At 33.6% G+C, this 24099-nt stretch overlaps 1 protein-coding gene across 2 annotated transcripts in view; it reads right to left on the bottom strand.

The window, feature by feature from the left end:
* RPRD1A (regulation of nuclear pre-mRNA domain containing 1A) overlaps window positions 1-24099 on the bottom strand; it is a 58751-nt gene that overhangs the window by 31481 nt on the left and 3171 nt on the right. For both annotated transcript variants that reach the window (XM_081078043.1, XM_081078044.1), the window contains exons 2-4: window positions 4440-4569; window positions 1081-1187; window positions 904-1001 (exon numbers count right to left, since the gene is read on the bottom strand). In XM_081078043.1, the coding sequence (XP_080934169.1) occupies window positions 904-1001; window positions 1081-1187; window positions 4440-4569 (335 nt within the window). The remainder of the gene's footprint in view (window positions 1-903; window positions 1002-1080; window positions 1188-4439; window positions 4570-24099) is intronic.

The following is a 24099-nucleotide window of genomic DNA, read 5'->3' as shown; positions in this document are numbered from 1 at the left end:
AAAGAGCTCCACCCTGGCTCTGGTTTCATGCAGTGAGTTCAGGTCCAGTCCTCCAACTCCCATGGAGCACTATGAGTTACTGTTTCCTTCTAGGATACTAATTTCTGGCAACCCATGTCTGCTTCCAGATCAACGCTCAGCAGGAACCAGACTCTAGCTCACATACTGAGTTGTGTTTCTATACCATGTCTAGCGCACCATGATATTTACCTTGTTTTAAGAGTATGGCTATGTCTTCATTTTCTCCTTTTAAATTTTATCTGTCTCTCCTATATGTTTGAAACATAGAAGGAGGAAGCTTTAAGACTCAATGCCCACATAATTAAAAGTTAAAAATGTCTTTCTGGAATCATCTAATGGTTAAGAAATACTTTATTATACCAACCTGGAAGGACGTGAAATATTAAGTTGACGGTTTTAATCCATCTTATTTTATCATGGAAATACATAGTTCTATTACAGTTACAAAGAACTGTATGAATACATACGTGTTACTCTAACACTCGTTTTTACATGCTTAAAAGCAAAAATACTTCCAAAGGGCAGTGTTTATCTCTAGGAATGGAATTTTTAGTGTACTTAAATCATACAAGTAATCTTATATAATGCTTTATTTATTTAAAATGAAACTGTTTAAATAGTGGCTATCTCACTAGACCTAATCATACTAAGCAATGAGAAATCCTCTTTCTATGTAAAATATGATGGCTTAATAGATAATACATAACATATTACATAAACATAGCAATATGTTAATCAGAAAATATGAAATATTCATGCAGCTTCTTTCTTGTACCAAGAACGGTAATTAAAACCAATTTACAACAGAAAGACACTGACATTGACAAAGCATGGTGGCCACATGAAGTAACAGTAACTCCCTTAACAGAGAAAAACTTCTACCTGTGGTGGTTCACTTGGAGAACCCAGAGAGGAACAGTTTTCATTTTCATCCACCTTTATCTGTTCATAAGTTCTCTTCCTAGGCTTCTTATCTCCATCTGAATTCAAAGAACATTTAAGTTTTAATGAAAGAACACATTTTAATGAAGAGATCATGATAAAAGATTATATACTTACACAGAGCTTGCTTAAGTTGTTCTAAAACATCATTTTCATAAACAGACCTTTCTTCCCAAATAGATAACACTCTTCCAAGGTGCTTCTTACAACTTTCATCAGTTTCACTACAGAAAAATAAAAATATTAACAGTAAAAATGCATAGTGCTATTGAAAAGGTAAGGGCGATTTTAAATACAATCAGACATTCACTCCCTGAAAAAAGCTGTCCAAATGTTTACTGAGCACCACTGTGACCAGCAGTTCTGGGCTGCCATGATCCAGACAGACATACTCCCTGCTTTACACTATCTTTGACACCAGAGACACAGATGGAACTTTATGGCATCTGTTATTTATAAGTGCCACAAAAGAAAGCAAGGTGTTAAAGACAGGCGTTAACAGAGAGACCTGGCCCAGTTTAAGAGAGGTCAGGAAGGGTATCTGAGGAAGTGATATTTAATCTGATATCTGAAGATTGGATACATGGAGGAGTGGGAAACAGATTACTTCCAGCCACTTCCTGCCGCCTTCAACACTACCAATGTAGACTGAGCCACTACTATCTCTTGCCTGGATTTTTTAACTGTCTTCTCATTGGTCTCCCAAACTCTACCAATGTAAATCAGATCATACTGCTCTCAATCTCCTAAGAGCTATCAATCATACCACGTATAAACCCAAAATCCTTATTCTGGGTCACAAGGTGAACATGTTCTGTTTCCTGGCTACCTCTAAGTCCACAGTCCCTAAATACCTTCTCCCATACCAATCTGGCTGATTCTCAAACATGCCCAGCACACAGCTGTCTCATTGTTTCCGCCAAGTATTCTCTCTACCTAGAATCCTTTCCTCCTAAAGAGTCACATGGTTCATTCCATCCTTTCCTTTAATCTCTTTCAAATACTACCACCCCCAAATAGTCATGTTTTAATCTCATGATATAACTGAGCACAATCATACTCTGTAGTTCCTTCCTTGTTTTTTACGTTTCTTCATAGTACTTATGTTTTGACACAATATATATTCGCTTGTCTATCTCGTTATTATTACCTGTGTCATCCACTGAAATGCAAGCTCCACTAGAACAGAACTTTGTCTTGTTCACTATTGTATCCTCAGGGCCTAGGGCAATCGATAAATATTTTATTGAATTCTAGGGAGAGGCAACATATATAAAAGCCTTAAGGCAAAAAGAAATAAGAGGTTCAGTTAGCTTAAACTGTAGACCATAGCGTTAGGAATGAAGGAACATCTTATGTCTTGCTCAGGACATTAGACTTGATCTCTATGACAAATGAGAACCACTCAAAAGCAATGGAGTATTATGATCAGCTCTGCAACTCTGGGTAGTTTCCTAAATGGATTAAACAATACTAGAGGCTACCGCCATTATACAGAAATGACATTATGGTAACTGGAATGGGAAGAAATCTAAAGAACTAAAGGAACTATGTTTGTCGTATATGGGATAAGGGGAGTGAAGGAGAAAGGAGAGCATGATATATTATAAATCAAAATGTCATAGAGAGTTAAAGATGACACGCAACTTCTCACATGGGTATCTGGATAGGTGGAGTTGCCATTCACTGAGAAAGTAAAACCTAGGGAAGTACCATATTTTGCCATGTATAATGTGCATTTTTTGCCCAAATTTGTGAGGGAAAAATAAGGATATACGTTATACATGGGTAGTGCCAATTCTGCATCTATATAAATGTTTTTAATTATTTTATTTACGCTTATGAGTTAAAAGCGTAACTCCAGAAATTAATAAGAATATCCGTATGTAAAATAATACCCTGGAATATAATAATTGGTTTTGTTGAACTTATGACAAACTTGCAACGACGAAGAATTCTTGGCCTTCTATATGTGTTACTGGTACGTAAAATTTCTTGTACCATAATATGTTAAAAAATAAATGATAAAATTCCTTCATAATACAAAAAACAAGTACCTAAATGTAAACAAATAAAAAGTAATTAAAACTTAAGATTTGTTTCCCCTGAAAGTTTGGGCCAAAAACATGGGTGTGCATGATACACAGGAGCACATTATACATGGCAAAATAAAGTACATTTGACAGGGAGCAAGGATATAATGAGTTCAGTATCAGACACAGTGAGTTTGAGATGTTTGGAAGCATATAACTAGAAATTCAATAGGCAACTGGATATACAAGTCTAAAAGAAAAACCATCTAGACTGTACCATATGATTGTGAGTTATTAGGCTATAGATAATAACTAAATACATGTAGTGTATGAAATCACCCAAAGGGCAAGTGAAGAATATGACCCCGAGAGGGGCTATGACTGAACTCTAAGACTTAAACGCCAACATCTGAAAAGATAGTAATAGACAGTATCTAAATTGAAGGATAAATATTTAAGAAAGCAACCTACAGCAGTATTTCACATTCTTAACCTTTTTAAAAATGCATCAACTGTGACTAAAAGTGTAGGCCATATGGTGAGGAAATCATTCAAAACAAATCATCATTCACCACTGAATTCTATAATTTAGACTGATTTAATAGGCTAACCCAGTAATGTTTACCTAGTATCTACGAAACATTTGCATGTTTAGAAATAAGCATTTAAAAGAGCACAAGCCAAAGTACCGCCTCCTACCCTCAGAATTTTTCTGTAGCAAAATTTTTCAACAGGTTTAAGATTATTTTAAATAAATATTCTATATTTCCAAAGCATTTTAAAATGTTATAACATATACCCAACACACTAGAAAATCATAAAATCATTATACCATTTCCCCAAAAATAAGACCTAGCCGGATAATCAGCTCTAATGCGTCTTTTAGAGCAAAAATTAATATAAGACCTGGTCATATATAATATAAAACGGGGTATAATATAATATAACATAACATAATATAATATAATAATATACCGGGTCTTAATATTAATTTTTGCTCCAAAAGACACCTTAGAGCTGATTGTCCGGCTAGGTCTTATTTTTGGGAAACAGGGTAATGCACTGAGGAGAAAGGGTATTAAGATTATCTAGAAACATTAGCTAGAAGAGTGATAGATTTATGAGCACACAAATTTTCAATTCAACACCTTCATTCATTCTTAATAAAGTTCATTCTATTATGGCAGTTGCTCTTTGTTTCTTTAAGGAAAATTGTACTTCTAGTACTACAAATGCCTACCTTAGCAACAGTTGAAAAATGTTTCCTTCACACAAAATATTTAACAAATTTACAAATGTCATTTACAGATAAGTCTTTTCAAATGAAAACTTCAAAGAAATACATTCCCTGGTTTTTATTTTAATGGCTAATGGCAAATTTTAGAAAAAGGATATATTATGCATTTAAAAAAGATTACCTAGTATCCAAAACAATTATCATACCTTGAAACATGCTTAAAAGCCTCCACTATAACTGGTGCAAAATCTTTTGTAAACTCCGGCCCCTTCCTTTTGCTGTTCTGAATGACATCATTGGCTAGGTAGAGAAAAGTAAGCTTCCTGTTTGGTTTGGCTGAAAAATAAAAAAAAATAAAAAATCTACTTAAAATATCCTTACTTGGAGAAACTTTCTCAATACCTGAATTAAGCAGTTTGAGTATTACAACAAACCTTTATTATGTTCAACCCTAGCTTCTCATTCTACAACCAAACTTATTAAGTCATTATTCTTTTACTCACCAGAATAATTACTCTATGGTTTCTGGAGATCAATGCGACAAAAAAAGAACTCAAGAGGCAGACATAGTCAATGACATATGAAACTTTCTGTTTCCAGAAAGTTTGCGGTTTTACCAAGTCACCCAAACTACTTTTCCTTGATTGCTAGTCTTATCGCTATTCCCAAACTAATAGCTTTGCACACTGAAATCATGTCTGTGTAAAAATTCATCTCTGTGAGTCTATGCTGTATAAAATTTTATTAAAACTATTAAGCACTATATGAACGACAACCATTTAAAAATAAGATGCTGACCGGTCGTTATTAGGAAGGCACTCTAAATCTTAAATTGAATTTATAATGGTTTTAATACTCATGATTTAAAAACCGACCTTTAAGTTAGTGTGAAACAGTATAAAATGTTAAAATAGGTTGAAAGAGACATCACTTCAATCAATTATATATTTTTGTTTATGAAATAAATATTTGTCAAGTTAATAGAGTAAATGTTAAGGAGACTAGATGGGCAAAGTTTAGATTCCTCCCCTTGCCCCCACTTTGGATTACAATAACTGAATAACTGAATTCATCCTGACAAAAATATACCCCTACTCAATATATTCTATGGGCATAAGTCCTTTTAAAAGAGCAGTTAAGACTTCAACAATTGTGAGCCAGAAAACATTTTTACTGGTTCCAATGTTAAGTGGCATAGCAATACTGAGCATGACTCAAGAGATCTATATACATAAGAAAATTTAGTTAGTTGAACCGTAATCTTTTACAATGTTTCCATAATATAACTTTACTAGAACTAAACTTGAATCATTCAAAGTTGTCCAACTGTATTGAGAAACATCATACTTTGTGGCATCTACATTACAGTCTTGTAGAGGACTTACGGTCAGGACTGAAATCCAGTACACTACGCATGTGGGCCAGTTCAGTGGATTTAAGGCAAAAACTTGGGCAGGCAGCATTTGGTCCTTTAGATTTGAGTATTCAATTTAAAATTTAAGCATTCAACATATTAAAAGCCACTTTTGAGTTCACATCTTCCTTGAGGGAAAACGAGCAACCCAACCTGCTCACAAGAAACTGTCAAGTATTGAGTCACCACCCATCAGACTTTACAAACCTGTGCTGTCCACTGCATAACCTGGTTTGCCTGTCTAAAGTTGCCGCCCACCACTTTTCATGCTTTGGCAAGTCCCTGGCACAGAATAAAGACAAGGAAGACATGGCAGTAACAGAGACCAACTTCTGATTCTTCTGGCTCTTGTCTGGTTAAATAAATCACAGAGAACAACTGGTTAAGGTACCAGGACCCTTGCCTGTGAAGACAATAATAATAGCACTTTCCCAATATTAAGCCCTCTTTTAAATCGCCCTTGCTCAAAGAAAATCTCACCCAAAGAAAAGGCTGGTATTATTTAATCCAAATAGTTGCCTTCTCAGCATCAAAATGGGTTTTAAAATTCAATTTTTTTATTGCCTAATTGGGAGACTTACCTGCAAGTCTGCAAGTACTTCTGAATGGGTACCTAAACCAAGGGGCTCCTTTACCTAAATTATTGAACTTTTAATATGTGTTACAGACTATTCTAAGCACTTTATATATATTACCTAATTTAACCCAAGTAATGTAAGGTACCATTATTATCTGCATTTGGCAGTTGAAAACCAAACATCAAAAAGGTTATTTGCCTATAGTCAAATAATCAGAAAGGATTCAGCCAGGATTTGAATCTAAAACTCCAAAGCATTCCCTCTTAACAATATGACTATATGACTCATGTCATAATTAAGCGAATGTTATCTTTTAAGAAGATTAAGTAGCAACTCAATCAAAATATTTCAGAATGTCAGCAGCACTATTCACAATAGCCAAAAGGTGGAAGCAATCCAAGTGTCCATCAACAGATGAATGGATACACCAACTGTGGTACAGACATACAAATGGAGTACTATTCAGTCTTAAAAAGAAAGGACATTCTGAAACATGCTACAACGTGGATAAACCTAGAGGACATTATGCTAAGTGAAACAAGTCATTCATAAAAAGACAAAATACTGTATGATGCTACTTATATGAGGTAGCTGGTAGGGTTTCCAGGTGGGAATTCCTGCCCATTCTCAGGAATTTTTTTCACTTTCCCGTTCCCGAATCCCGAGAAAAGTTGGTTGGGAAATCCAGAAAATTGGCTCCTTGAACCCAGTAATAGCCACAATGGGAAATAAACACACTACTCACAATGTAGCTCTTAGACATAGCAGTCAAATTAATAGAGACAGAAAACAGAATGGTGGTTGCCAGTGTCTGGGGAGAGGGAGACATGGAGAGTTACTGTTTCATGAGTGTAAAGTTCCAGCTTTGTAAGATAAAAAATGTTCTGGATATGGATATAATGATGATTGCACAACAGTGTGAGCATACTTAATATCACTAAACTGTACACTTTAAAATAGTTAAAATAATAAATTTTACATTGAGTATTTTACCACAAAAATTTAAAAGTACATAATTTACAATGTTTTCTAAATTCATAGGCTGCTAACCTCTTAAAAATAACTCAAAATTGTTTCTACAATATACATTAAAGTAAAAATTTACAAAATTTCAAACTATATTTTCCAATGTATTCCAAAGGACAAACTAACTCTGTACCAGGAGCACAGATTTGGTGTGGGGTCCAAATACCAAAACATTATTGTCATTTTTTTCCTTGTGGAACCCAGGCTAAAATATGAGAAATACCTAGAAATTGCCATAATTTATAACCTCAAAATTTGCAGGGGGAAAAAAACTTACTTCCATTTAAAATATGTGTACCTTCATGTAGAGTAATAAATTAACTAATCAAAACAAGCAATTCCAGGAGGAAATAAAAAAAATGATTTTCAAATGAGTTAATTTGTAAAATAACAGCCACAAATTGTTACTAAAACACAAAGCAAACAGAAAGGGAAAACAAACTATTTCATAATTCCTTAAAAAAAGAACTCCGTTGGCAACAGAATATAAGGCTAAATAATGGGTCCGACCTAATCAATTCCTATGGTTCATTGTTCACAGGGTTTCTTATAAAGACATGTATTTCCCAATCTTCCAATCAATTTAACTTGCATTTATTTAATAAGTTCGCTCTGTGCCAGAGACCATGCTGGGAACAGACCAAAAATAACCTTTCCTGTTCAATATGGAGTTTGCCAACTTCATAGAAAGTGTCACATGATAGGTCACATCACTAAAAATGTTTCTTTTTTTCTTTATTCCTTCTCTCCACTAATATCATACCAACACTGGAAGCAATCATAAATATAGTATTATATCCCACTGTGCCTGTATATGTGTGTTTACTGCTATATTTGTACCAATAAAGTATAAGCCAAATAAAAAACAGTCAACATTTATATTGTGAGGAACTATTTTCTTCTATTTTACCTTTCTAAACTAAATTTTAAGCTCCTACGGGTATTATCATGTTTCCCCGAAAATAAGACCTAGCCGGAACATCAGTAATAATCAGCATCTTTTGGAGCAAAAATTAATATAAGACCGGGTCTTATTTTAATAAGACCGGGTCTTTAATAATATAATATAATACCTGGTCTTATATAATATGATATAATACCAGGTCTTATATTAATTTTTGCTCCAAAAGACGCATTAGAGCTGATGGACCAGCTAGGTCTTATTTTTGGGGAAACACGGTAATTATAGCCCCTTGTCTGGGTCCTTCTATATGAACAGGTACATCAAAAAACACAAATAATAACAATAAAATCTGGCTAGATAATATATAATATTACCTAAAAAGTTAAGCATACCCCCCCAGAAGGGCAATGTAAGCTCAGTTCATCATACAAGTAAGAAACAGTGACATAATTCACAAACCAGAAGATCAGTTACAAGCCTTCAAAAAGAAGAGTCTGGGATAGTAAATAAACAATATGAAACAAATTTAGCCAGTCAAGAGGATTACAGAAATGCCATCTAGTTTCACTAATTCATGATCAGTTCATAATCTAGTTTTATTTACTCATAATCAGAAAGTAGTAGGATCATTACTTATTTTCTTACGCTGTACAGACCACACGCCTATCCATTTTGACATGACGCAGAATATCATAATCTAACATAATCACCCATGTTTCCATGGAGACTGAAATTTAAAACCACAGTAGATGACAATGCTGATAAATACAACAAATAGCTAAAATTTCATTGTGTCATCTAGAAACCTAAGAACCCGCTTTCCACGGGAAGCCTTCTACATGGAGAGAAGCAATAAAAAATTGAATAAACAAATGTATGTACGTATAAATGCAGGTACACACACACCAATGAGCATTACGGCGAGTCTTACAGAAGGAAATCAAAAGAAAAGCTCCTTATCTTGAAACAGAACTCTAGTAAAGATTTATTAACTGTTGGACAGCCTCATTTACTTCCACCGTAAACTGAACCACAACAAACCAGAAGGCATGTTTGATAGATGGATAGGTGGTTGGTTTTAAGGTAGAATCTACTTTAAATTAGTAATATTCTTTGCTACAGAAAGTGCATAATCAACAGATGATTATTAAATGGATTTTATCTGTCCCAGACAGGACAAAGAGTTCAGACACAGCCAGCTGATTCTTAATAGCTGAGGTGGGTGAAAAATGGGTAGAGCTGGTATGTTCCTATACCACTAACAGGATGCCACAGACTTTTGGCAGCCCATCTCTTGTTTTAAATCCTTTAAAGATTTTCTATTGTTCTCCAGATAACATTTTAAATCATCATTATGAACCAAAGGCCCAAACAGGTCTGTCTCCAGCCTCTTACACTCTCTCTCTTCATGCCCAATACTACTAGTACTCCAACTCCCTCAACTCCTACCCATCCTTCAGACCTGTTAGATGGGTTCCTCTAGTACGTCTTTTTCCCTCATCACCCAGTACATATAGATTAGGCAGCCCTGATATGCTCTCATAGCTCCCATACTTTTCCTATGGAGCACTTACCCCAACTATAACTGTTTTTATTTAATCTAGTGTTTCCCAACAAAACTAAGTTTACCATAATCTACCAATCTACGAAATCAAGCCCACCCAGCAGCTGATTCAAACTTTGCTCAGTATTTATTAAGTTAATAAATTTTAGCCTAGACCTGTACCTTTAACTATGTTCCACTAACTTGGCTTCTGGTTTTAACCTCACCCTGCAGAGCTGAAAAGGGAACACACGTAAAATTACACTGCTTTCATGTTTCTCAATGACAAATTTAGATTATGAAAGACAAACTTTCCTACAGCTCTAGTTACTCTTGCTTATTTTCAATGTATTGAATTCAAATATTTTCATTCCACCCTCCATTTTAAAGTTCTCAAAAATCAATAATTCATTCAAAGTGGGCAAGAACTACTGTGAATAGGAAGGTCAGAGAAACTCAAATGTTAAACAGTTAAAACCAATTATCATTTTCTACCTATTAGATTGATCAAGATGAAAGTTTGACAACTAAAATTCTCAAGAGTATCATCTTTAGATACCTTCAGACATTGGTAGTTAAAATATAAATTAATGCAACCTCTTAGAAAAATAATTTAGCAATATCTATGAAACATGTAAACGCACAAATCCCTTGACCCTGCAAATTTCACTTCTAGGAATTTGTCCTATTGCTATAGTCTCATGAATGCACAAAGAATTCACTAAGGGTATTCATGGCAAAATCAAGAAAGAAATGACTAAAGAAATCAGTACATCCATACAATCCAATACTCTACAGCTGTTCAAATGAGATAAAGATTTATAAACTGATATGGAAAAACACCTAAGACATAGTGTTAAGTTGCACATATACATACAAAAACATACAGTAAATAGCTCTACTTTGGGGAAGATTAAGAAAGCATCTGGCGGGATGGTGTCAAGAGTTACTAAAAAAGAATTAAGTCATAAAGGGGAAATACATGAGTTCTATATTAAATGATTAGCTGAAAAGCGCTTCTGGGTAGTGCTGACTTGGTGCTCCACCAATATACTTTACCCACAGTCTATCCTGTTTCAATGTTTGGTAAAACAACAACAAACAACAACAACTCCACCTGGGCCCAGACAAATGGACATCTTTCCCAATCTAAAAAGCCAAGGTAATTCAAGTTCCTGAAATAATTTTAGAAACCTTGATTTTGGTATATGTAACAAACGAATTTTTAAAATCTTGAAAAGAACAAATTTCATCCTAGACCATCAGACCACTAAAAAAAACTGTCGACTCTACTAAGAGTTGTGTAAGCACACACATCACACTGCTTAGTCACATTATGCTTCTAGATTTGGATTTGAGACTAAAATATTGTATACTTTTAAGACTATTACTTAAATAATACTGACTAGTTTCTTATGACCTAAGCACTGTTCTAAAATCTTATTATGTATCTCATCTAATCCTCAAACCAACCCTATAAGGTAAGTTAGCCCCATTTACCAATGAAACAACAATTAATAAAATAATTAAATGCACTCAAAAAATGCACTGAATTATTCAGCTATCCCAGGACCCATACTGTGGTCCCTAAATAACGCTTTGCCAATAAAAGCAGGAAATACATTTCACTATATATGAATCAAACCATTACGCTATATGTCTTAAACTTAACCAGAGATGTATTATCAATTATTTCTCAATAACACTGGGTGTGTAGAGGGTAAATCACATTTTTTAAAAAAGGCAGGAAATACATAAGATGAGCCTGGAACATCTTGTCATGATAGAATGCAAGAAAGCTATTAAAAAAGTACAAGGGTTATATCCAAAGGACACAAGCAACCCTCCAAGAGGCTGGCACTGGCCAAAGAGGATGAAAAAGAATGACTACAATGGTCTGAAACACAAACATGTAAAAACCAATAAATTCATAAAAATACATTCAAAAAGAGGATGCTGAAGAACTAATTCAGTTAACAAAGGAGAAAAATTAAGCATCTATCCTGTTTTTGCCTATTTGAACTGTATTTCAGAGTCACCAATGGTTCATGAAGGAAAGTTCTTATACAATAAATGCTCAAACTTCAGGGTGCCTCTGAATACCGACGGCTTGTTAAAACATAGATTACTGGTTCCTATCTATGTAACTTCTAATGTAGGTCTGGGCTAGGGCCCAAGATTTTGCATTTCCAACAAATTATCAGGTAACACTAACGCTGCAGTCTGGGGACTACACTTTAAAGAATCTGTTACAGAAGATTTCTGGATAATAAGCACAGAAAGAAGAATTAGAAGTTCACCATTCTGCACGATTCCGCTTACCATTGGGGGAAGCTGGCAAATAGTAAACAGGATCTCTGTCTTATTTTTTACAAGTGAATGTGAATCTGCAAATTATCTAAAAATTAACAGTATTTTTTAAAATTTCATACTAAGACCTCTAACTTCAGGGCTAAAACATCACTATACAATTGCTCCCAGAAGAGGGTGACTAAAAGAAACTCTACATTCTTTACATACCTTGCTTCCCTGAAAATAAGACCTAGCCGGACCATCAGCTCTAATGCATCTTTTGGAGCAAAAATTAATATAAGGCGCAGTATTATATTATATTAGGCCGCGTCCTATATTATATAAGACCAGGTATTATATACATGATATAATATGATATGATATTAGATCCCGTCTTATTTTAATATAAGAACGGCTCTCATATTAATTTTTGCTCCAAAAGACGCATGTTGGTCCGGCTAGGTTTTATTTTCAGGGAAATATTTATAGACAGTAATAACAATTTCATTACTCCAAAAGGATCTCAAAGCAAAGTTTTAAAAACTAAAACAATTACTACAATAATTTAGGCAAGATTAAATAAAACCAAATTAATGAAAAGCATTCATGGTCTCTATTAATCTGAGAGCAGTTCTCACATTTTCTGATGTCAGTACCCCTACGTACTCTTATAATTATTGAGAACTCCAAAGAGCTTTTGCTTATAAATATCTACCAATATTTATCTTATTAGAAAAACAGAGGAATTGAAAAAATATGTGTTAGTTCATTCAAAAGCAATAGAAAAACATTACATGTTAACACAAATAACATTTGTGAAAAGAATATATTCCCAAAACTTAAAAAATGTGAGAAGAATCATACTGTTTTACACTTTTGTGAATCTCCAGCTCAACAGAATATATCTGGGTTCTCATATCTGTTTCTCTATGAAATATACCATGATATATTGTTTTGGTCTAAGTAATTAAAAAAAGCAGGCCTTGCCCAAATATAAAGCTGGTAAGAGAAAAGTATTTCAATAGCCTTTAAAGATAATTGTGAATATCCTTCTTTGAAACTACATGAAAACCCAACAAGTTGTGGTTTTTAAAAGATTCTAAATTATAACATAAAATCTGAAAACCTCAATTAACTTTTAAAACTGTGTCACATTAAAATCCTTTGGTCTACCATGCTCTTTGAATGAGCACAATTTTGTAACAGCATTCACTGGTCTTTTGAAAAACAGGTTCACCGAGTTACACAGACATTCAGTTGTTGAAACATTTTATTAGGCAGTATTGAAAACCATATCTGTAAATATCATTACTGATTTCATTGGATAAGTGTTAAATGGTGCTCTATGAAAAAAGCGGCTGGTTTCACTCACAACTCAATCAGATAAGCTTATTTCCTCCAGAATAAAATGTTCAGTACATAGTACTTTATGTATACTTTTCATTTTGTCACACGTATCATTAAGGAGATATGTACTCACATCCAACTCACATCCAATATCGTATTTAACACCAAAAGACTGAAAGCTTTCCCCCTAAGATCAGGAACAACAGAAGGATGTCCACTTTCACCATTTTTATTCAACACAGTATTGGAAATTATAGCTATACCAACTGGACAAGAAAAAGAAATAAGAGAAAGGAAGGGTAAAATAATCTCTGTTCACAGATGACATATAATTTTTCTTGTAGAAAATCCTATAGTCCAGAAAAAACTTTTAGAGCTAAAAAACATATTCAGCAAAGTTGCAGGATACAAAATCAACATTCAAAAATCAGGTGGCTTTCCATAAATTAACAATAAATAATCCAAAAAGGAAACTAGGAAGACAATTCCATTTACAACTATATCAAAAACAATAAAATACTTAGGAATAAATTTAACCAAGGAAATGTAAGAACATACACTGAAAATTACAAAACACTGCTGAAATGAAAGACATAAATAAACTGAAACATACCCCATGTTCATGAATCAGAAGACTTACAGTTTTAAGATAACACTACTCAAAGCAACCTACAGATTAAAGACAATCCCTATCAAACTCCCAAAAGCATTTTTGCAGAAAAATAAAAACCCATCCTAAAATTCATATAGATTCTCAAGTGACCCCCAATAGCCAAAACTATCTTTAAAAAAAAGAAAACAAAATTGGAAGATGCATATTTTGTAATCTCAAAACTTACTAGATAGTGACAACAATCAGAATACCTGTTGACCCTTGAACAGGTTTGAACTGTGTGGGTCTACTTAGATGCTATTTAGAAAAGAAAAAAAAAAAGATACTGTAAATGTATTTTCTCTTCCTTATGATTCTCTTAATAACATTTTCTTTCCTCTAGCTTTATTGTAAGAATGCAGTATATCATACATATAACATATAAAACGTGTTAATTGACTATTCATCTTATTGGTAAGGCTTCCAGTCAACAGGAGGCCATTAGTCACGTTTTTGGGGAGTCAAAAGTTATTCGTGGATTATTGACTGCATTAGCAGTCGGTGCCCCTGAACCCTGCATTATGCAAGGGTCGAATGTCGTACGACACAGGCATATGTACAGACATAAACCATGGACTACAATACAGAACCCAGAAATAAACCCTTACACAGTGACACCAGTCATTATGGGAATGCAAATTAAAATCACAGCCACACCCACTAGGATGGCTTTTTCAAAACAAAACCAGCATGTGCAGAAACTGGGACCCTGCTGTACTGAAAGTGGGAATATAAAATGGTACAGCTGCTGTGGAGAACAGTGTAAAAAATTACAGCTAGTACCATATGATTGAACGATTCCTCTTCTGAATACAACTGTAAAGGGGACTCAGACAGGTATTTGCACATCCATGTTCATCACAGCAGCATCGTTCACAATAGCCAAAAGGAGGAACCAACCCTAGTGTCATCAACAAGTGAATAAAATGTCGTATGTACATACAACGGAATATTATTCAGCTTTTAAAAGAAAGGAAATTCTGACACAAGCTACAACATAGATGAACCTAGAAGACATTGTTAAATCAAATAAGCCAGTCACAAAAGAACAAACTGTAATAATTTCACTTATAAGAGATACCCACAGTACTCAGATACATAGAGACAAAGTATGAAGAGTGGTTGCCAGAGTCTGAGAAGTTATTGTTTAATGAGTATGTAGTTGGGGAGATATTGTTTAATTGGTTTGGAGTTTTAGTTTAGGAAAATGAAAAAAGTTCCGGAGATGGACGGTGATGACGGTTACAAAATAATGTGAATGGACTTTATGCCACTGAACCATATATACAATTAAAAAATGGCTAAAAGGGTAAATTTATATTAAATTTATGTTTACCACAATAAAAATAAGAAAAAAGATTAAAATGTTAAACTTTATGTACATTTTATCATAATGAAAAAATGAGTGCACAAGTACGCATGCACACACAGACATGCACTCAAAGATCAAGATTTAACAAAATTAATAATTTGAGCTGCTTTGATGACCACAGTCAGAAAGTAATGTATTTTATTAGCTGTGACTGTGTGAAAAATACAGTGACTCCTAGTATAGTTTCGTACCTCTGCCTTGATTAATGATTAGGCACATCATCAGTTTTTACCTATGTTTGCTTTTATACCATCAAAGCACACATCAACACAGTGAAGGGAGGAGGATGTCTTATTAGCATTAAGAAAATAATTTACCTTGTGAACCCTATAATCCCTAAAAGGGTCTTGGTGATCCACCTACCGGGATCTGCTGACCACACTTAGAATCATTTCTCTAAGAATAAATAAATATGGGAAGAACAGAAAAGTGATAGACTGAAAAAGCTAAAATTTTTTCCAAGTCCTTCTCAATAAGGGAAATGTTTATAATTAAAGTTCATTATTTGCCTTAAGATATCAGCAGTTCTTAAATCAGGCCTATCTTGGAAAGAAACAGCAAATGTGCAATATTCCTTTCAGCTCTAAAAGCCTCAGATTCTGTACTCCAACATTCATTCAATAACTCATAAATATGTATTTACTGAGTATCCAGTGTGAGCTAGGTTCTGAAGGAACAAAGGAATAGGCTCAGTCCTCCAATAATCATAAACACAGAGCCATTAAAATACAATATGATAAATGTCGTAAGAGCAATAAAATGTACTTGGGAGGTGGCACCACAGAAAATGTCAGCATAGGGAGAATCGTTAAATTTGAAGATAAGCATTAAAATGGAGTCTGGAGAGCAAAAAGAAAAAGGAAGAAAAGTGAACAGAGTCTAAGGGACCTGTGGAACACCACCAAGCCGACAAATATATACAGATCATAAGAATCCCAGAAGAAGAGAGGAGGGCACATAAAGAATATTTGAAGGAATAACGATCAAAAACTCCCCCAGTTTTAGGAAAGACATGACTACAAACCCAAGAAGCTCAACGAACTCCAAGTATAAACTCAGAAATCCACACTGACACATTCTGATCAAACTGTCAAAAGACAAAGAATTTTGAAAGTGGCAAGAAGTATCTTGTCATCATGTACAAGGGAGCCTTAATAAGATTAACAGCCAACTTCTCACCAAAAACTATGCAAGCCAGAAGGCAATGAGATGCCACATTTAAACCACTAAAAGAAAAACTGTCAACCAAGAATTTTACATCTGGCAAAACTACACTTGATTAATAAAAAAGAAATTAAGATATTTCAAATTAAACAAAAGCTGAAGGAGTTTGTCACCAGTAGACATACCCTACAGGAAATGCTAAAGGGAATCCTTCAGACTGAAATGAAAGAACAGTAGAAACTAACGAGAAGCCACGTAAAGAAATGAAGAACATCAGTAAAGGTAACTACAAAAATAAATATAAAAACCAGTATTGATTTACTTTTGGATTTGTAACTCCCCTTTTTGTTTCCTATGATTTGAAAGACAAATGCATAAAACAATAATTGTAAGTCTGTTAATAGGCACATACATATAAAGATATAATATGTGAAATAACATAAAGGGGAGAGAAAGCTATATAGGAACAGTGTTTTTGTATGCTATTGAAGATTAAGTTCCTATCAATTCAAACTAGACTGCTATAAATTTAGGATGTTAACTAGAATTCAAAATAAATAAATAAATAATCCCCCCCCCAAAATAGGATTAGGGACTATGAATGGACTATTAACTCTTCATGGAGAGACTTGGGAAAGCTGCAGAGAGGAGCTGACCATAGAGCTTGGAGGCTAGGGGACAGAGTAGAAATACAAACAGGGAAGAGTATATAAAAACACACAGACAGATAAAATTGCAAGGTTAATATCATTTTTATTAGGGAACAATTTACATAACATAATATTAACCACGTTAAAGTGTATAATTCAGGGGCATTTAGTGCATTCATAAGGTTGTGTACCCATCACCTGTATCTAATTCCAAAACATTTTTTTCACCTCCCCAAAGATGATCTCATACCCATTAAAGAGCCATTCATTCCCCATTCCTTCTGAACCCCTACCCCCTAGCAACCACCTTCTGTCTCTGTGGATTAATCTATTCTGAATAGTTCATATAAACAGAATCATACAATATGTGACCTTTTGTGTCTGGCTTCTTCACTCCACGTTTCTGAGGCTCATTTACATTGCAGCATGAATCAGCACTTCATTTCTTTTTATGGTTGAATAACATTTCATTGCATGGATACACCACACAAATCCATTCACCCATTGATGACCATTCAGGTTGTTTCCACCTTTTGGGTACTGTGAATAGCACTGTTATGCGCATTCTTATCAACAACCTTGAAGTTTTGAGCTTAGCCAACTGGTGGGCAGTAAATCCTTTCACTGAAATAGGAAGGACAGAAAGAGCAACAGGAAAGTGGAATGGGAGTGGGGAAATATGACATAAAATTTTGTTCTATTCAGGCCTTCAACCGATTGGATGAGGCCCACCCACATTAAGGAGAGTAATCTGCTGTACTCAGTCTACAGATTCAAGTGTCAGCTAGAAACACCTTCACAGACATACCGAGAATACTGTTTGACCAAATACCTAGCCAGCTCATGGTCCAGTCAAGTTGACACATAAAATTAGCCATCACAAGTACTGTTCAAGAAAATAATTCATGATACTCTACTAAGAAAAGTAAGTTTTTTGATAGTTCAGCAAAAATATGGTCCTTGACAAGCCAAACAAATTTCATGTTTTTAAGAATAATCAGTAAAATAGAATACAGTACACATGATTTATGTAAACACTAAAGAGACAAAGTTTATTAGAGGTTCTTAAACCATGCTCTTGAAACAAAATTATGTTTTTTGAACAGGACCAAAGTATGCCATAACAAAAATCCCAATGCAAACCACTTTACCAAATTACAATAATAATAATAATGATGATGATGATGATAATAATAATGACAATATAAATTTTTTTCAGTTTTGTCTTTTTGCATAATGTGACATAAGCCTTTAACACCTCCTTCTCTTAACCTGTACTAGAATTAAATAAGATACATTTAGCATAAATTTAGACAGTTATTTTAAACTAAAATATGCATCTCATGGTCTTTACAGAGCTTTACAAAGCATCGTGAATTGACACCTGAACAAGTTTGAGAACCACTGATTTAAACAACTAAATACATTTAGAATAAGATTGCACAGTTCTCAGCCTAAGATCACCACCATAAAGAGGTGAATTCTCTTTAAGCTAATGTGTAAACTGAAGTGATTAATTCCAAAAATATCAAAAAATTTCCCTGTAAATGACAAGTTGATTTCAGAATTTATATGGAAAAACAAAAACAAAATAGAAATACACAAGTAAAAAAGAGCAATTTGCAGGGGGCAAGGTAGGAATGGGGGAGGGTGTCCTACAAGATAGGAAAACATAAAGATTGTGATAGTGGTACATGAGTAGACAGACCAATGGAACAGAAAAACACTCTAGAAACATACCAAATACATACAAACTTAACTTATGATAAAGGGAGCATTGCAAATGGGTGGGGGTAAAAATGAACTTTAAAAAAATGGTGTAATACGTTAATGCCTACCACTTCTATCAGAGTCTCTTAAATCACCAGATGAAACCATTAAGAAAATAACTAGAATATTTGGTAATATATTTTAAAATCTAAGAGAAAAAAAACAACACATCCTAAATGTTCATCAATAAATGGATACATAAAATTTGAAGCATCCATAGAACACAATATAATGCAGTTATTTTTTTTAAATGAGGCAACACCATATGTACAAACATATAGCAATCTAAGAGATACATTAAAAGGAAAAAAAGCAAAGCACAGAGAAGTCTATATAATAAGCTACCATTTGTATAAACAAGAAGAGAAAGAAATTATAACAAGTATGTGACTGTATATGCACAGAAAATCTGGAAGATTACATAAACTGTTAACATTAATTCTGGATATGGAAAATGGGTGGGCAGGGAAGAGGAGCAGGACAAAGCCTTACTCTATATAACCTTTTTGCATTTTGTAACATGTATGTATTATAACCTACATATGTGTGTGTATTTTTTTAAATGTACCTGGAAAGCCCAAACAACATAAACACGATAAACTTTTTTTGTTTCTCAGTTATTATAGATAGAAGGGACTAAGGAAACACTATTAAAAAGAACAAGATTAACAGGTATCTGACAGCAGCCAAAAGTTATGCTAGAGAACAAAAAAGTCCAAAAAACTAGATGACAGCAAGGTGATTAAATAAATAATTCATCATTATAATCCTCTTAATGCAATCTTAAATCACCTAAAGTTCTTTGCAGACATAAAACATTAAAAGTTTGTCTAAAATGTATATCCTGCCTAATTCCAACAAGGAGTTATGAACTGAAATGTTTAAAATGTCAAATACCACTTGTTTTACCTTAGACCATACTATAATGATTAAAGCACAGTAAAAACTATGTCTATATATTTTATACAATTCCTAGTAAATTCTGCTCATACCTCACATCCCAAATCAGAGAAACCTCCCGATTGCCTAAGTTGGTGAGTTTTCTAGTTATATTTGTCCTTTGTATTATTGTGCAGTTACATGTTTAGTAGAGTCAGTTTCCCTCTCTGATAATGATAATGTAAGTTCCACGAAGACAGCTATGGGCCTCTCATCTGCTGAATCATCCTTGATCTAGCAACAGAGGAAGAGCTCAACAGGTATTTGTTGAATAAAGGAAACCAAGAAAAGAAACTTTTCCTTATAGACTTCAAATGAAAAACTCATTTTATCTAAAAATACACCTGTAAAATTATGAATTATCATATTGTTTCTTTAATGTAGGAGCACACCTTTATTTTTATCAGAAAAATTTAAGGGTAATTTGCTTTTTTCATTTTTCCAGTGTAAACAAAATCAAATCATCAGTTTCCTTTTTTTGAGCTGTTCTTCAATTCTAATGTGCCATCTTGGACCCAAAAATCTCAAAATCATCATCAATTTTTTAAAAAGCTCTATGTCACAGCAAAGAACTTAAAAAAAATTACATTATAGGCAAAAGGGAAATTTCATGAATTCAATTTTAAGTTCACATTGAGTAGGAACTATTTGAGAGGGAACATATCTGCTTAATTAAGGGAAAGCAATGTGTTCTAGCCTCTTGATCTAACCAGTATTAATTTATAGGATGTGATCTAGTTCTCAGCATAGGGCCTGTGAATCCCCGGGGGTCCTCAAGACCCTTTAAAGGGAGCTGTAAAGTCAGAACTATTTTCACAATACTAAGACATTATTTGTCCTTTTCACTCTCATTCTCTCACACGTACACAGTGGTATATTCCACAGGTCACGTGATATACAATATGCAAGACTGAATGCAAAAGAAGATCCAGCTGTTTTCAATTAAGACAGATATGAAAATTTGCAAAATGTAACATAATCACTTCTTTCTCCAATAATTTTTAGCAAGTAGTTATTTTTCACTAAAAATATTATGCTAACATAAAATCAACTCAGTATTGTAGTTTTAAAATAATTATTTTAAATGTTTTAATTTCTAGTATAACTACCAATAGCTATAACCCATAAAAATGAAGTATTTAGGGTCCTTCATAATTTTTGAGAGTAAAGGGATCTTTGAATCATAGTCTAACAAACCCTGGTCTAGACCATGAGAATTTCTAAAATCACCAATTTGATTTTCTCAACAAATAAATTTAAAATAAAAGACAGGGAATTCATAGAGGTAATAGGACTTAAGGAATAGAATAATCAAAGGCAAAGAATGAACTTTACTTGGATCCTGATTCAAACAAATGGCTAAGAAAGAACATAATGTGAGACAATCACGAAAACAAATACTGGATGGGTATTTAATGATATTTTAAGAAATTAACTTTTTTTAGTTGTTAACAGAGAGTACAAATGTTCAAGCTGGGTGATGACTACATGGGGGTTCATAAAAGTCATGCAGTTTGAGAACACCGAATACTTTAAAGTATAAGAACTTTCAAAATATAAACAGTTTAACTTATTTGTTCATGTCTAACTCTAAAAGAGAAACAAATAACGGTATCAGACAATATAAAAGTCATTAATTGAATTGTCAATTCAAAATAGAATCCCTTCATTTTTAGAATTTATATTGCTGTTTTTAAAGCAAATGAAAAATTTCTTTGCCTTTTCTATTTTTCTAAAACCAAATAAATTAAAGCAACTAAGAATTCACAGTACTTGTTTTAGTGCTAAAAACCTAAAGCCATATTCATTAATATAAATGTTAATTTAACATATTTAAGAACTTTCATCAAAGGCAATACACTGGGGTTATGGAGGCTAAAAACTGAAAAAGAAAAACCACCACCTAAAGGAACCCAGTCTACTACATAACCAACACACAAGCCCCCCATCCATAATATAACATAAAGTGATAATTAGTTCCAAGAGATGTCTAATATACAAGTTTTATCGATAACAAAGTATTGATTCTAACAAATGATTACGAATACAAGGGAAATGTAAACTTTAAATAATCTACCATTTAATTGTTGCCAATTTGAGGGAAAACAGTAACAAGAATTCAAGGGCTTGGCTATTTGCATCCCAAGCTATTTTCACCTTAGCATCTTCACATATTCCCAGTGACTGAAATAGCTGGTTCAGAGAAGTTTACTAAAAGTCCCCTGACAGAGATGATTTCCCTCACCATCTTAACTATTTAAGGTTTTCCTCCTTTAATGGACTTAATGCAAAATTACTTGTTTATTTTTTTGCCTTCCCCATAAGGCTATAAATTCTATGAAGGTATGAACTTTTTATTTTTTATTGAAATATATGTGACATATAACACCTTCGTTTTCTTTACCACTGCAATATCCAATGCCACATACAAAATATTGTATAATAAATACAGAGTGAATTAATACATTCTAAAGGGCTGAGGCAATATGAATAACATGCAAGAGGCTGGTAAAGGATTCAATCAACTAGACTAGTGAAGACAGTAACTAATCAACTGCAAAGAACTTTCTATTTTCTTCAACTCTTGCAGAGATCTTTTGCTGCCTGTGTGTAGAAAAGGGCCCAAATGTCAGCTTTGTTTTGTAAATTCTGATATGTTCATGATCAATATTTCCACAGCAATGTATGCTATATAATTTAATTATTGGTGTATAGTAATAGTTGTAAAATTTAGCCCAGTAGTGAGTCATTTAGAGTTTAAAACAATCACCTTCAAAAGATACTACTAAGAAAGTGAAAAGACAATGCACTGAATGAAAGAAAGTATTTGCAAGTCATGAATCTAATAAGGGACTTGTATCTAGAATACATAAAGAACTCTTACAACTCAATATAAAAAAGACAAATAGCCCAATTTAAAAATGGGAAAGGATCTGACATTTTCCTTTGGAAAAAAGACATTTTTCCAAAAATGGCATACAAATGTCAAATAAGCACATAAAAAATGCTCACCATCAGTTATCAGGGAAATGCAAATCAAAACCACAATGAGATACCACTTTATACCCAATAGGGTGGCCATAATTCAAACGACAGATAATAACAGGTGTTGGTGGAGATGTGGAGAAATTAGACCCTCATGTACTGCTGTTAGGTAGGTCTAATGAAGTAGTCACTGTGGCAAACAGCTGGCAGTTCCTCGAAAGATTATATATACACAGAGTTCCTATCTGATCTAGAAATTCTATTCTTAGGTATCTATCCAAGAAAAATGCAAACACGTTCACATAAAAACTTGTATGCAAATATTCATACCAGTATTACTCATAATAGCCAAAAGTGGAAACAATCCAATGTCTAGCAACTCATGAAAGGAAAAATTTATATAATGTATTATTATTTGGCCATAAAAAGGAATGATGTATTAATACATGCTACAACATGGATAAGCCTGGAAAACATTTATGCCAACCAAAGAAAGCCAATCACGAAATACCACACAGCATATGATTCCATTTAATGAAATGCTAAACACAGGCAAATCTACAGAAACAAAGTAAATTAATGGTTGCCGAGGGCTAGGGAAGGTAGGATGATGGCTAAAAGGCATTGAGTTTCTTTCTGGGTGACAAAAGTGTTCTAATACTGATTGTGGTGATGGTTTAACAACTATATGATACACTAAAAACCACTGAACTGCATACTTTAAATGGATGAATATAGTATGTTAATTATATCTCAATAAAGCCGGTACAGAACAACAAAGACCACTACTTGGTCTTCATAAAGGCCAAATAAAAATTCCCTCCAAACAGAAATTCTCTTTGTTTAAGGGAGGCAAAGATAAAGCAGGTGGAGAGGGGAAATCTTCATAACTGAATGATTATCATGTTTGACATGGCAATCAGACACGTAATATGTCTCACATATCATTTTACATACTCATTCTTATATCTTAAACAGTAATTTTTCCTACTAATATCACATTTTTGTCTTCTTTGAACACTTCAAGAAACTAAAGAATGCCTTAGTACAAAATGTTCAACCAATTTTCCTTAGTTTATTTCTTGAGTTCTTTATTTCAAACTTGATCAGTTCACTTCATAAACACTTATTGTGCAGAGATAATATGAAGATTCTAGACATCATAGCCAGATGGCTAAAACCATGCTTGGTACTCAGTAAATTATTGTCATTATCACTCTGCTATAGAGA

Source organism: Rhinolophus hipposideros (assembly GCF_964194185.1).
Source record: "Rhinolophus hipposideros genome assembly, chromosome: 17".
Taxonomy (NCBI): Eukaryota; Metazoa; Chordata; class Mammalia; order Chiroptera; family Rhinolophidae; genus Rhinolophus; species Rhinolophus hipposideros.
This window is presented reverse-complemented; position numbering and strand designations above follow the sequence as displayed.